Source organism: Aplidium turbinatum, chromosome 13 (assembly GCF_918807975.1).
Source record: "Aplidium turbinatum chromosome 13, kaAplTurb1.1, whole genome shotgun sequence".
Classification (NCBI taxonomy): domain Eukaryota; kingdom Metazoa; phylum Chordata; class Ascidiacea; order Aplousobranchia; family Polyclinidae; genus Aplidium; species Aplidium turbinatum.
The window spans coordinates 6,492,283-6,508,193 of NC_137484.1; the positions used below are offsets into that span (position 1 = coordinate 6,492,283).

At 36.7% G+C, this 15,911-nt stretch overlaps 2 protein-coding genes across 2 annotated transcripts; both read right to left on the bottom strand.

Annotated features, from left to right (window-relative positions):
* Nucleotides 1-583: 583 nt before the first annotated feature.
* Nucleotides 584-3,662, bottom strand: LOC145782287 (uncharacterized). Its single transcript, XM_082594074.1, has 2 exons — nt 3,115-3,662; nt 584-2,387 (listed from the first exon to the last, which is right to left on the bottom strand). Exons 1-2 carry the CDS (start codon nt 3,153-3,155, stop codon nt 2,087-2,089), a joined length of 342 nt encoding a protein of 113 aa, XP_082450200.1. The 5' UTR covers nt 3,156-3,662; the 3' UTR covers nt 584-2,086.
* A 631-nt stretch (nt 3,663-4,293) lies between these two features.
* Nucleotides 4,294-15,320, bottom strand: LOC145782624 (sodium- and chloride-dependent betaine transporter-like). The gene is made up of 12 exons (XM_082594436.1): nt 14,978-15,320; nt 14,222-14,356; nt 13,892-14,132; nt 12,050-12,182; nt 9,561-9,695; nt 9,142-9,245; nt 8,618-8,742; nt 8,018-8,130; nt 7,699-7,839; nt 7,157-7,360; nt 6,648-6,821; nt 4,294-6,441 (listed from the first exon to the last, which is right to left on the bottom strand). The coding sequence occupies exons 1-12, from the start codon at nt 15,249-15,251 to the stop codon at nt 6,265-6,267; spliced, it is 1,956 nt and encodes a 651-aa protein (XP_082450562.1). The 5' UTR covers nt 15,252-15,320; the 3' UTR covers nt 4,294-6,264.
* Nucleotides 15,321-15,911: the final 591 nt, after the last annotated feature.

The following is a 15,911-nucleotide window of genomic DNA, read 5'->3' on the forward strand; positions in this document are numbered from 1 at the left end:
TTCCTGTTTTTCGTTTATTTGTAGCCTACACCTCATTTGACCAACGATACTGTATTTGTCGCAAAGTTGTTTAGCAAAGAGCCAACTTCTTGTTTTCTATGATTTTTAATTGTGCTGTTGAATTCAGAGGTAATGCTTGCAGGTTTAGTGTTGTAAAATTTAATTGTCATTTCTTCTCCGCAGATGTGGACTGTGGTTGAATTATTTTTCTGAAAAGAGAGCAGTAGTAAGCCAAAAACGTTTGGTTTAAGTAGGCTATTGCCTTAATTATTGCTTGTGCATATAAATCAAATACAGGTCTTTGTGACTCCAATTTGTATGTTTATGAAGTCTAAGAGTAATAATTTGTAAGAAACTGTCAGACCAAAGCAGTTGACGGTATCTCTGAACACTTCATCTCCACTCGAGTCAAACCAATACCTTCTCGAGTAAGAAGGCCCTTTCATGAAAAAGGCAAAACTTGTGACGTCATCACGAGTAGTTCAGATTGTCAGCGAAGCGCGTATGGTGAATAGAGTTCTGCAATGGCTTTTAAGCTTGCTTCACTGTGTTTTATTGTAGTAAACCAGCAATCTGTGTCTTAATGTCACACGAATGTAAGAAATCATTGTGACCCCTGTGTCTGTAAGCAACTGTAGGTACCACAAATCAACACTTTTTTTTATTTTAAATATTCATGACCATAGTTCCACGCACGCAAACAAATACACTAGATCAAGTGATAGCATACACAATGCTATTGTATTGAAACATGAATCACAATTACAAATGAAAGTCAGATCTCATTTAAAATTTAATGATTAATCAACATGCTGTCAAAAATCATGCAACAATAAACAAATAATTGTTGTATTCAAACACAAAATGCCACAATACTGTAATAAAAATTGATACGCACAATTGATAAACATTACAATTTTCTTATAAACTATTATTTGAGAAAAGAGCATTATCACACATTAAATGTTGTACTTATATACAATTCTATCACAGTTGGCGATCAACATCATGCACATGATTAGTGCTATTGTAAGTGATTTTGAAATTCAAATAACAACATAAAATAATTAACCTATTCAAAGGCAGCATTGTAAACAGACCAGAGTAGGCCTACATAAATTGCACAATCACTAAATGCCATATAAATGACAGCAGATTACGAATTAACAGTTTGCAGTTCACGTTTCTTTGCCAGTCTTTGTTGAACAATTACATCATTTTCCTTGCGACAAAAATTATTGAGTAAAGAATTTGTGGATGCCCAGCAAGTCATGTTTGTTATTGTTGACACGCTGTGACCATTTTCACAAGTGTTTGTTGACAAGTAATCAACATCGCAATCCAAAATAGCACATAACGTTGTTTGTAAAACCACCTGCTGTTGGTTCTTTGAGAAAAGAAATTATTTAATTGCAGATAGTTGCTCCACAATAAGATAATTTATTTGAACAATCTTTATAATCTTATCATCAAGGTATAATAATCCTCCTCTAGTGATTGCACTAATACTTGTACCATTTACATTCGACATTGCACAAGTCATGCGTTCTTTGCATTCCTCATATTTCATTTTTTACATGCGGTATCACAACAATATCCAGCAAGGTAGGTAATAATGACAGGCAACACAGTTTCACATTTCACACAAATAATGACAAAATATTAAAAAGTCTGGTGGACAAACCGGTAGCTTTTGTGTCATTAAAATTAGCTGTTGACAATTAAACCAAATAGCATTTTCATAATATAAACAACCTTTAATAGACATTAAAATACTAATAACAAGCTTGCACTTTAATGCAAAATCACTTTTACTTGGTAAGGTACAATTTTCAGAAGACAATAACAACAATTGTAATACACTCTCCAATGTGGATATGGAATTTACATGCAATGATAAAACGTAATCACTAATGTTTAGGCAAATTTACTGAGCTTCTGTATACGGTCATGCTCAATTGTTCATCTAAAATCGCTGCACTGGTAACAACAGGCACAGCTATAACATGGCTCTTTATTTCACAAATCAATATTTTATCACGTTCGTCCACAATCTGCCATGAAGAATTGAATTTGAACTTTTTCCTCACAGATCTTTAATTGAAGTCAAACTGTCTTTTTCCAGAGCAATGGTAAACTCTTCTTTGCTGTTTGCAATTGCTTGAGAGAGCTGAACGTTATCTATTGTCTCAAGTTTGTCATCATGATTTGCTCTTTTGGATGTGGAAGGTTTGCTCAAATATGATGCGCGATTTGGTAATTGAGATGGTATGGCGCCAGGTACTAATGTCGAAACTTTCAAATCATAGGACAGCTGTTTTCCTGTTCTCTTACCAAATGCAGAAACAGCCTTTTTGATGTCATGTTTGTAAAAGAAGTTCACATACCTAAAAATTAAAAATATTTTTAAACAAAACCGAAATTGCATTCAGACTCATTAATTTGCGTTTACTTGCTTTTGTACATATTCCTTATTTTGCAGCTCAGCCATTTCCCAGACTGCAAATCAGACGTTTTTTCATTGATTCAACGTCCACAGACGTTAAATCGAAGTAAAGAAACGAGTGATTTGCTGTCTGGGTTGTGAAAGCTGTAATCCAGCTAACAGCTCAGCAGTCTGTTAAGAGTAAGCAGCTAGCAAGCATCTGACAATGTAAAAATGCTGTTAAAAGGAAACATTTGCTGGCTCAAAAAGGCATCACACTGTTTCGAACAATTAATCTATATCTAAACAAGCAGAACAACGCTATTCAAGCGTAAACTTAAAGTGGTTGTTTCTTTTGCCAAGTTACCCGCTTGAAAAGCTATTTCTGTGTTGGCCTACAGAGAACATTACAATACATCGAAAACACGTTAGAGTCTAGAGAGGATTACTAGAAAATTTTGTGAGAGCAGAGAAATCAGAGCAGAGAAAGCAATGCCATTATTTATGAATAGGATTTATTTGAAACAGTCAAACTAAACTAAATGGTTCAGCAGTCAGACATTACTTCCCAGACAGAAAATCGATCGTTTTTTCACATTGATTCACCGTCTGCAGACAATTCAAAAAAGGACTGATTTTCTGTTATGATTGAAACAATTAAGTTGACAAAATAAGTTGAGAGTACATACTCGACTTGACTTTGTTGGAACAAAATCCTTTTTGATAACATAGAGCCACTTCTTTTTTAATTCCTCATCTTTTGGAAAGCTGAAAACTTGCACTTTTAATCCACCATGATAATTTCCATTGCAGTTGGGAACACAGCACATATAAGGCATTGCAAACTTTTTGTTGTTTTCTCACCAGAGTTACAGAGTTTATTTAAAGATCCATTCTAGCAACTAAAACACACCAAAAAACCAGAGCAAAAACTAATTAACCAGCAAAATTTAGAAAATTTCTACAAATTTTAATTTTTCAACACAAAGATAGTTTGGTCATCCATCGCTGCCTTTCCTTTTAGTTTGCATTTATAACTAAGTTATCCAGCATTCACAATACCTTGCAATAAGGTAACAAAAAGAGCCTGAATAAATGTGTGAAATACTCTAATTATTTAGTTTTCAGAATTATTAACCTGCTAAGTAAATACTGCTATAATTTCAGATTTCTGTTAGATATTAACTTCTCAAATCTCATCCACTGATCAACAGTCAACACATTACACTGCATTGCGCCTTGCGGATCTTGCGAATTGCGATGCGGTTAGGAAAAGAAAGCTTACTTAGTGAGGCGTAACGATCTACCAGTGATGACGTCAATACGCAATGAAACGGCCTTCGTTGGTCAAACCTACCGTGAAAAGATCAGGTAAAGCTTCACCGCATTCGCACTGGGGTGGGATGTGTTGACAGCGGTATGTTTCGAAGGAGTTAAGCTACCATCCTATGTATGAAGAATATACTTCCAAACCACACCACGCATAGCTACCTCATCACTGCATAACAACACAGACCAGCGGCTGCAGCACCTGAACGGAATAATGTACCAAGGGCCGTTGGGGGGATATTTTGAGCCCGGAACCAATCAAATCTTTGGCCCCCAAATCAAAATACTTTTAAAAAAACGCATTATATTCAAAGAATACGTCATTTCTTCTAGTTACCGGACCCCTTGAAAAGGTTCGGTGCCCCTAAAATCATCCCAGGCCCGGATCCAAAAGTACACCTGGACCCCCCTGTCAACGCTGCTACGTACACCTGAAATGTACAAACGATAAAATGTACTTTTTATGTTTGTGTTGCTTTTGATTCCGATTGATTCTGCTTATTTCGTCATCTTTTGATCTCCTACCAAAACAGTTTGTTCTATTTCTTTTTTATTGACAAAAGAGAAAAATGAACAGCAAAATGTTGAAAAATAATAAACGTTCACAATACAACGTGTTTGGACGAAAAAAAAGCGTTACGTACTGTAGCTTGTAAAAGTTACGAACCTTTGATGAATTTCTAATCAGTGCCTAGCTAGCAAAATCCTTCTTCTTTAACAACAATTCAACGCCTGCAAGCGTTGAATTAATGTAAAAGAGGATTGATTTGCCAACTGGGATAGCCAGTTACCAACAATACAATATAAGTTTGGCTCACTTTGAAGACTCAATGCTTGCATCAAGTCAATGACTTAAATTCCTTCATATTTTAAAACAAAGTACAGTTTGCCATATAATAATGATAAAAGCAACCGATTGAAAGCACTGTCTGAGAACATGATTTTGATGAGTTTGACAGCATTGCCTATTATTACGCAAAAGTATTAAGGAATATAACTGAAGAATAAATTTTGAGTAGCACAAAAAGTATTCACAAAGTTCTATAGTCAAAAGAACTATGTGCATTTTTAAAGTTCTGTAAAAAGTGAAAAACTATTCACCAACTTCAATAAAAAGAATGACAATATGAAGAAGGTGAAACTATCTCACTAAGGAAGTACAGTATGTCTAACGTCATTTGTAGAACACATTCTTCTGCCATTGCATAAGGTGGATGGTACTAAGCCTACTGAGCACAATCTATGGTATTTTGATCGAAATAGCCTAACAGTGGAGCACATCTCAGACAATAAAACTCGTCATTTTTCATCTAATTCAGACACAGCACACATTATAGCAATAAATATCGAAACTTTATAAATAAATTAATGACTTTAAACAGAAACAAATTTAATATGCAATTTGTGGGCTAATATCCAAGCGAAAACAGGAGGCGTTTTAACGTACAGTTAAATTTTGTTAATTTAGAAAAGTCATCCCACTTTGTTTTGTTTGTCTATAATTCAATTTGGTATTTATCAAATATCAAAGCTTTCCTGCTTTGATTTAATCGATGTAGTCTCATTCCGGAGAGTAAATTATACCCTATTGCGAACACTTGTTCTGACGAATATTTTTGTCGGCTACCCACACTATTTATCCATCCCACTTTTAAGTTATAGTTTGCAACAAGCTGTTCCCAGACAGCAATTTTCGTCATTTTTACATTGATTCAACGTGTTGAACCGGTGTAAAAATGACGGATTTTGCCGTCTGGGTTAAAGACAATGCATGCAGAATAAACCAATTAATTTGGAAGTGACAAATTGCGCTGCCTTACCGCAACGTCGTTTAGACGCCAAACCATGTTGAAACGTAGTTCATACGTTTAAACTTGGTTGAGGTATGGCAGCACAACCTTAGCCCATTCAGCATAGATTTTAATATCTGTCGCTGAATCAATGTAAAAAGGAACTGGTTTACTGACTGAGGTCACAACCAGATGTGAGACACGAAATCGAGTTTTGTTAAACAAAATTCATTTTGTAAGGCGCAACAAACTTTTAGAATGGAAAAGCCAGTAAATGAGTTGGAGTATTTTGTTTACACGCAACTTTACATATACCAGCTGCAATTACAAAGGATATGATTTCTTGCATCTTACGTTTTATCGTACATATCCCAAACAGCAACACTTACTTTTTTTACATTGTTTTTACATTAATATTGTTGGAACAAGGTTAAAAGGTGTATACAACATTACGAGTTGTGTGTTTTAAAATGGGTCGCACCAAGGTAGTTAACATGTGCTCGCGTCAGCATCACGTGATACTAGAACATTTGCGTTAAAGATATTTTCTTTTCTGTAGGTTCAATCATGTTTCGTCAAAAACAAAAGCACTTTCAAGAACTCTGTCTTTGTCTTGTTTTCTGATTGGATCGTTTCCTCAAACGGGAGTTGCAGAGGAGATGTCGGTTGAACGAGTGCAGGCTAACCAGCACACACGGCTAAGATGGGCAATTGTGGCTCTCATACAGCAGCTACACCACCAGGGACTTGAGTATATTCACAATAGGAAGGTGGAGGAGATCCACTTCCATTCGTAGATGACTCGTCACTTGAACTGCTTTCCGAGAATTTACCATCTATGCACTTTGCACCTCCATGGCCGATGGAAATCTTTGGTCTGATAGCAGCTTTGAATTTCTAAAACAGAGATCATTTTTTATTTGAAATTATTCGTAGGAAAAATAAAGCGGTGTCATGTGGTCTACAAAAGCAAACAAACCACACCAAAAACGGTCATATGGAAACCTCTTCAAAGAAGAGGTCATTTTACATAAATTTTTGAAAAAGTCAGACTTTCTTTTAACAGCAACATTCAAAAACAAAGACAGTTTTCAGATTCTCACCTCTTTCAAGGTGTCGCCTTCTGATGTGTACGTAACGTAAGCAGCACGAAGAGGTATGCACAAAATAGACGCCAAAGCCAAGGACCAGCCAATCAGGTGGCCCCCGATGGGGTAATCATATACTTTGTTGTATTTCAATGGTTCATATTTCCAAATAGCGAAGAAAAGAATAGCCTGAAATAAAAAAGATGTATAAACAATAAATTGTGCCAATGAAAACACATACTCCGTGTAGCCTACTTGGGAAGATATTATCAAATTTTGATAGTCTTAGAAATTTTATTATGCACTTGTACTGCATGAAATATTTAAATGATATTTTGAGTACACGTTGTGATGCAATTTTATTACTTGTGCAAGCAACAACAGGTTCTAATGAATTTGTAGATGGCGAGGAGAAGGTGTTTCATCAAACAATTTTTTGCTTGTCATCTTCAAATCCTGTACCACTCGATCAACTAACAAATCTCTTAAGGTTTGTTTCAACTTCAATGATTGCATTAACTTACAATATTCAACCCAGGAGCGGCATATTTCCAAGCGATTTTAAAGTATGGTGTTGGCCGATATCCTATCATGTCCTCAATCACATCGTAAAATTTCTCCTCTCCATAAAACCACGATATGGCCACGCATTGCCATGTGGCAGTCCAGAGTAAAGTGAAACCGCTTGCGCCATAGAAATCAAATAATTGAAGAATATACATTCCGCCCTGTGAAAAAAAAATTGGTTTACTTCTTTATATTGGAATATTTAAAATATTTTTTTAATCATAAACCTACGGGTTGATCTATTGTAAGTGTGAAATGTTTTTTTGTAATGTTTTTTTTTTACCCAGCAATTTTTCTTTGTACCGTGTAGGCTTCTAAACAAAAACTATCACAAGTGCTTTTCTTACTTTTAGCCCATCGGATTTATCAATGCTATATTCATAATTTCAGTGTGGCGTTAACTATCATGTTTAGTTACAATATCACACGGGTAACTGTTTTCAACATGAAATTTTAATTTTCTCTTTTATTATATGAATCAGTTCAAGTTTGTTCCTACCTGTGTCACCATGCTCAACCCAACGAGGTAGCACACAAGGCAACCAACAGCCATTGCAATCATTTTCCGATACTTCCCCCCGCGGAAAAGCTGGGGGTACAGGTCTCCCATGGAGGTTACAAGAGCCAAGGTATCAGTAAGCTGAAATAAAAGAAAAAATTATCTTAAGTTACAGTAATGGTCAATTAGAATATAACTCGATTTCACAACAAATTATGGTTGAAGAAAGCTGTCGTCTGCGTCGACGTTTTAAAGTTGAAACGAAAATTCACAAAGTACAAAATGGACAAGAAGGTAGTTAGTCGTTGTTATCTCTTACCAGTGTACTAATCCCGAGCAAAAAAATCATGATGAAAAATAAACAAGACCACAGTTGGGACACGGGGAGCAGCAACACTTCTTTAGGATAGGCAATGAAAGCGAGACCAGGTCCTGTAAATAAATGACCGAAAAGTTACCATCTAGTTGAGGAAAATGAAGCAGAATTTTAAATAGAGTGTAGGCTGCATCCTGCATGTACGAATTTTTCTGGTCTGAACGAAAAAATCTATATGCTTTAGTTACCCAGTTAACAAATCTTGCTGTTTACATCGTTTCAGTGGCGCAAAACGACCGGATACAATGTGCTGTTGGCGTAGTTTCAGAAATTTTTTACAAACAGCTGTTTGTTATCATCGGAAAAATACAGTAACAGAAATTTGGACTTTGTCGCGGACTAAAAAGTGAAGCTAACTATGTACACAAACACAGCGAGGTTTCGAGATTGTACACTCCCATTACTCAGTGAGCACTGTACACTACAGTACACACTTTTGTTGCAAAACTTTCTGTCAAATTTTCCAAAAAACCCCCTTTCTCTTGTTTGTGTTTTTATTTTTTTTTATAAAAACACTTTTTCTTATGCTAAAGTGTTCCTCACCTTTTTCTGCAACATCAGACACCTCCATTCCTTGCTCTGAAGCCATGAAGCCGAGAGCAGAGAAGATGGCGAACCCAGCCAGCAAGCTGGTACCGCTGTTTACGCCAGCTATTATCACAGTGTCTCTGTGGAAGCATTTTGTTTGTTATTTTCGTCAACGACTAAAATGCCACACATCCAGTTCACATGATCACATGCTGACGTCATTTGGCAATACCTAAGCGATAGACCACGTCAGAGACACCTCGATTAAACTTTCTTTCATCAACACGTGATCTAGGATCTAGGCTATTTCTGTATCAGAACTTGATTCGAACCTTTTAATTTAAACAAATTCATATCTAATCACTCAAAAAGTATCGTGTACTACAAAGTGTCATTCTACAATACACGAAGTTTTCTGATTAATTTATATTGTTTTATGGAGTCGTCGTATTATTTTTCTCAATAGCTATCGAGATGTCAAATTAAACTTCAAACTAATGTTGAAGAAACACATTATAATTTAGGAAATGCAAACTCACTTCAAACAGTTGTTGTTGTACGGATTGAAACTCCCCAGTGACACCAACACTCCAATACACAACGAGTAAGAGAAAAAGACCTGAGTGCCTGCGTCAATCCATACCTAAAAGCATTGAATAATTTATAAAATGTTATTTTGAAGCTGTTAATATATCAATAAACAACTCTAAGCGCATCTAGTGTATCTAAGGTTGAAAAGTTTCTTTATTTTGCTTGAGCTTACGCTGTGAATTAAATATTGAAATTTTGTCCTATTCCAAGTCATTAAACATTCTTAAAGAATACAGCTTCGTGGCCATCTGCTCACGGGAGCGAGGTTCTACCTCTACCTCTTACCACCCCAGATTGGCGAATCGCGTTGGTTTCTCAGGCTGCACCATGAAACAAGAAATGGAATTCAACATATCACCAAACGTACCTCAGGTTCAGCCAGCTTTGTAATGTTTGGTTTGATGTAGAATTCGATTCCCTTCCACGCTCCAGGAAGAGTTACTCCTCGGATAAGGAGGATGATAAGCATGATGTAAGGGAACGTCGCAGTGAAGTACATTGCCTAAAAGGAAACATTGAAAATACGTCAAATACACAGTTTCCAAACGAATATGTTTGTTGACTATAGGTCTTAGGCGGCACATTGAAAGCATTTGGTCATTTACCACTCGTTTTTATTTGTCTTTCTACCAATTGTCATCCCTATTTGTGCCTCTTGGGTCAACTCAAATTGTTGATCATCATCTGATAACCAGGGCAAGATGCGAAAGTTATGTCATGATCCTCCCAAAGATTTTACTCTTATTTCTGTTAAAGTAAAGTATGAAAAACGGTTCTATTGGGCTTCGTGATTGCCACAAAACGTCCGAGGTTGCATGCCTGGCCTGCTGCGAGTTGCCTTATCATTTTAACTTTAGTAACTTCTTAGGGAACAAACGCCAGGTCTCATCTACTAAAAACAGAAACAAATGAATGACGATTCTTGCATGTGAATTAGCGCCACCGAGTGATTTAATGCGATGTTATCTTAAAACACTAAAGGGCGATATTGAGTTAGAAAAAGCGACACGCGGACATCAGCGTTCGTTTCAAAAGACACAGTTGAACTGGCGATAAAAAATGTGAGCAACGACGCATTGCATGACGCACGCAACGACGTTAGTGGATACCCCAAAGGTATATTCTTTGTCCATATTTGAACCTTACGTTTGTCACTCCGCTGACGTTGTTTGATTTCTTTCCGTAAACAAAATCTGTTTCAAATATCCCAATAGCGCAGAACAAGATTCAGCGACGAGATTTTAGTTGAATGAAAAATTAACAAATCGCTCAAACAGCAGCGTTAATCGTCACTTAGTTTGTTATTCCACAATTACTATCGTAATCTCGCCGTGGCGTTATCTTACATGTTGTTTTGTCTGCGGATCTCTACAGATGTTGTTGTATGTTTTGGATTACTGATTAACTACATTTGTAGTGAGCGCATATTTATGAATGAATTTAATTTAAATATTAACCAGGATGGCTTATTAAAGCAAACACAAGTTAAGTTTTATTTCACGCATTTGTTTGAGTATCTTCGTTCACATCAGTAAAAATCCGACAACTTGTTTGCATAAACCTGTTTTCACATAATCATGCTAGACTTTACTTTTTCATTCCTAACTAAACATTGCGTTTTAACCGTCAATGAGTACTTAATTTGTTTTTGTCAAGAAAGTAGTGCGATACGTGGGTTGCTGAGATATAGCATCAAACGTCTGTCTCGTTTAATGAGACCTCTTTCCTAAGAATAATTCCTTCTCTCGTTTAACATTACCAGTACTTTTCCTACTCAGAGAAAAAAAGTCACGTGACTCATCTTATCGATCCCACACAATCCGGCAAGGTCTAAAAGATTTAGAATGACCTCAAACAAACTACAACCCAGACAACAAAACCTATCATTTTTACATTGATTCAACGTCTGCAGACAACAACAACGTTGATATATGAAATGAAGACACACATACGCTACGTTAGTTTGACGTTTGTTTTACGCGCGGTGATGAAAGAGGTTATTTCTTTGATTTATTTTGCTAACTACTATCAATTTATCTGCTAAATGCATGAAGCAATGAAGACAGTTTGGAAAGCCACCGTACTCTGGGGAGTGGGGCAAAGAAACTATTTTTTACTTGAGGGAGTGGGGCATAGGAACTACTTTCCAAGGTTTAACAACCAACTCAGGAAACAAATCTTTGTTACATAGATTCAACGTTGGCAGACGTAAACGAATATGATACAAAATTAATCATCAAGCAAGTGCGAGAGATACTGTGAAGTTTTGTCCGTTCAAGTACTGTAAGTTTGCTTAATGCTTGAAGGTATTTATTCCGTTTTCAGTTTCTGCGGTAAATAGATGAATCGGTGAAATTCAGAAGGAACACGTTTGCGGGTCAATGGAATTCACAAAATTCTCCATCAGCTATTTGTCGTGGAAAATTACAGAGAATCACCCGAAGCCGGCCGGTTAAGGAAGTCACGTGAAAGAGAATGGAGATAAAGAAAGAAACAAACATCGCTTAGAGTCCAAACCGCTTCAGTGTAAATTTTTGTCAGACTGTATACATCACAACAATAAGGGCAGAGATCAGAGTTGCCAGATTGGCATTTTTGATGATTTGTTTGCATTTGGTTCTGACCTGGGCCTTCAATCTTCCACATGTGCCTTTTATAAAGCAAAACTTGTTCTCTCCCTAACTATAGATAGTTTTGCCACTAGTGAGAAGTTTGGCATATATTATTTTTCATTGTGATGGTCAGAAATAAAAACAAATTGAACTCAATAACGAAAGAGTATTTCGTTAAGTCAGCTGCCAAACGTTTTAGCAAGCATAAAAGAAAACTATAGGCTATGAGTTGTAGTGATGGTACCTTTCCGGTCGACTTGGTGCCTTGAAATACTGTAAAGTAGCAAATGATCCAAGCCAAAAGCAGTACTCCGGCCAATTCCCATCGCATGGTGCCCATGTCGTTTATACCACTGGAAATTTGCAGAACCTCCCTCCTGCAAAAGATGTTGGATAAATGCTTTGCCATTTACATAATGTTTCAGGCATGGCTACAACGCGATAAAAACCAAAGATACGTGGAGGAAAGTAAACATCCTGTCTGAAAAGATCAACTAAATCCTACTTGTACCACAATGTCACTTTCTTTAGAAACTTTTATTGTTTCTACCACACATACAAGTGTTCTACCTACATTGTAGTACAGCGTTACATTTGAAATTTTAAGAAAGGAAGAACATTTTATGTGTTTCCAACAATGCAAAATAGCTATATTTACAAAAGTTTACAAATTCGATTTGTGAAGATATCTATGAATCCCCTTGAATCAATCGTTTGCGATAGTTAGGCTACGTATGATTCAACAATGCCCAATAAAATTCAAACAAGGCTTTTCATTAAAAAATACGTTTTAGGGTTAGGTTGTCTTTTTAATTATAACGGTGTTTTATGCTTATATCTCACTGCTTATGTTGATATTTGCTAAATATACCCCTGTTGGTTGGTATTTATTGAAAAGCCAAACACGAATAGCTCAAGTGGGTGCAGCAGTGCGATGGAATGTTACTTTGACAGCAGCTGACCGGCTAAGTATGCTTTCAAAGTCAAAGCACCCTAAAAACGCCAGGAATGTGTGACGTTTAAAAATCTTTTCTCCGAGGCCAATAGTGTGCTATTACGTAATTGTAACAGATACCATAACTAAATGTGATTGTGCGCTACGAAAACAGTTGCAATAGTAAATTTATTTCGTTGGGAGAGAAACAAAAACCTTTTGACAAATTTTCCCTCGTCAGCATACGGGTTGAAGTTGAAATTCAAAACACAAGTGGGTGAGATTTCAAAAACAATCGGTCAAGATGTGTACAATGTTTTCTAAAATGGAGAGGGTGTGGGGTGTAAACCAAGGTGAATTACTGAAAATTAGAGGTTGATAATGACGACACCCCAACAGCAGATGTTACCTCCTGCTCGCTGCTCAGGGAGAATGGAAAAATACAGAAAGCACGCGCGGCAAACCAACTGACGGAGTACGTTCTGCTTGATTGAACATAGGAAGTGGCGTGTCAAAGGCTCGTCAATAGAGTTGCCAGAGTGTTTCGTTCGGTGAGTTGACTTGATATTTATATTTGGAAAATAATGTTGTTTAGTGGAAATAACACTGTCAAATCAGTTTCGTTTTAATTGTTTGATCGTGTGGTTATTTTAATAAATGGTTGAGTGTGTGGCGTATGTTTAATGCCGTTTTCAAAAGTTTTAAACGTCGAGAAATTGAAGCGATGATATAGATCTTTGATTTATTTTGCTATTTATCGTATCGTTGAATAAAAATCTTATTAAAATTTCCCTTAATGTTCCAGCCAGATGTTGTTACCTCGCTTATGATGTTATTCAAAACTCAGACATTGTTTCTTGCTAAAATGAATGCACGCAAAAGATGGATTTTGTCTTTGTTGAAATAGTCTATTGAACTTCAAAACTAAAGCCACGAAATACCCTACGTTTTTAATTAGCCAAGTCAATTAACAAAAATAGCACAAATATTGAACCACATAGGTTAACATCTCAAAGCAGTGACAGTCTTATGCCACTGCGTTGCAGGAGATGAAATGCTTCCAGCGTTGTCCTTTGAGAAGACAACGCGGAGCGTGAAAGCGATGGAAAAGACAATCTGCTGGCTTGCTTGCCTGCAACAAATATAACTTACTCCCAATATTCAACAACAGGCGATGTGAAGTTTTCTCTCCTTTCCGCTTCAGTCATATTTAAGGCTCTGACGTATGTAAAATTTTCTTGACATTTCAAAGGGTCGTTCCAACTGTTGTTGCAAGATGCCCAAGGTAGTTCAGTCTTAAATGACTGGAATAGATAAAAGAGAGCCCAGGCCAATATGACCGCATAGTAGCAGAGAGTGAAGAATACTATGACCGCCGATGCTATCCCGATTCCTGGTGTAGCAATAAAACAAAGGGGATAAATAAAAATTCGGAATAGAAATTCAGTAGTCACGAATGGGATGTCCTGAAACTTATCTTACCTGATATCAGAGGGCAAACAGAATCCCATGATTTTATTGCGCCGAGTTTAGTAAATTGTCCCATTGCCACTTCCAGAAAGAATATTGGAACCCCACTCACAATCACCACAATAAGATATGGAATTAGAAAAGCCCCTGAAATAGTAATAAGACGGTTTCAGTTTGTAAAAAGTATTCACTTTGAAAAGTTAAAACAGAAACAATCGTAAATGGGCTGAACATGAAAATTGTGAAATATAGACTTGGCAATCCCGCACATATGAATAGCCTACTACTTGACCCTGATAAACAACAGGCAATGGTCCTGACATATCCAAAAATAAACACAGACAACGACAGCCTTCTATTTACATCCCAATTCGTCAAGGCCAAAATACAGTAGGTGAAATTGTGAGTCATATTTTCCATTGGCGAAGTGGAAAAGTACAGCAACCGTTGGTGCCTGGCGTTGGGATCAATTCAATACAAGCGTCGCTTTTCAAGCAGCTCACTTACGACCACGAAAAAAATCGTTGCTAAGCTGCACCCGATTAGGCAAGACAAAAAAAGCACTCAGACATTGTGTTGAAATGCAAAGCCAACTTGCCATAAAAGTTTGCTAAATCACTTTAATTTCATAATTATTGACTTCAATGTCATAATTATGCCCGGGTCTCGTAGATTTTAACCCACCACGATAAACCACGACGTGTTGGGAGTTGGGACGCTTAACTAAAAAAAAACTTATTTTCTTTTAAAGTTGCGAAATTCACTCACCTCCTCCATTCTTGTAACACAAGTAAGGAAATCGCCAAACATTCCCCAAACCAACGGCTGTCCCGCAGCAAGCAAGTAGAAAGTCAAATTTTCCTGACCACATATCACGTTCTTGGAGTTTCTTTCCCTCCTTTAGAGGAAGATCGGAACTGCTTGTTCCAGATTCAACATCAATTTCATGCGATTTCTTCAGCAAAGCGGAGGTACTATGATTCACAAAAGACTCCCCGCTGTCAGTGTGACTATCCATTTTCAAATCTTTCCCAGAAGACATGGTCGATACAGAAGTTTATTTGCAGTTTGAACAATTTTAGGAATAAGTTAAGAGTAGATTGCTTTGGCATTTACTAAAACACAAAATGATACAAGGTTTTAATGACTATGTTTATGCCAGAAAATATTTTAAGAATCTATGCGGTTTCTCAAGGACAAACAACTCTCGCAATACTTTACCAGACTCCGCTAAACTTAATATCATTTTTTTTTTAATTTTTTATTAGTACTCTACTTGTTTCCTTAATGATATTATTTTTAAACATTAACAAATAACAAGGCGCAATGGCCCAAGTGACTTATAAGTACTGCAACAAAAAATGCAGCAGCTGACGCCCCTTCTCCTGTTTCGCTCATCTGTGAATGAAGGAATGGCGCGTAATCGAAATCGCGCGCTCGTTTTAAACTACAGAAATGACGTCATGTGCCATTCGCATCGTCAGGGCCAAAATATTTGTTGTTACACTGACGGTCTTTGACTCTTTGGGTAGATTACGTGACGGTGATTGTACCTAAGATGTTTACTTCAAGTTCAAGTTGGGTGAAAGAAGTTGTAAGCATTCCTATTGGTCAAGGAATGACTCATGTGATGTCACTTGAAAATAAAAACTAATAAGTCAAGATGAATCACTGAAACATGTAATACTAATAGGCTACAAAC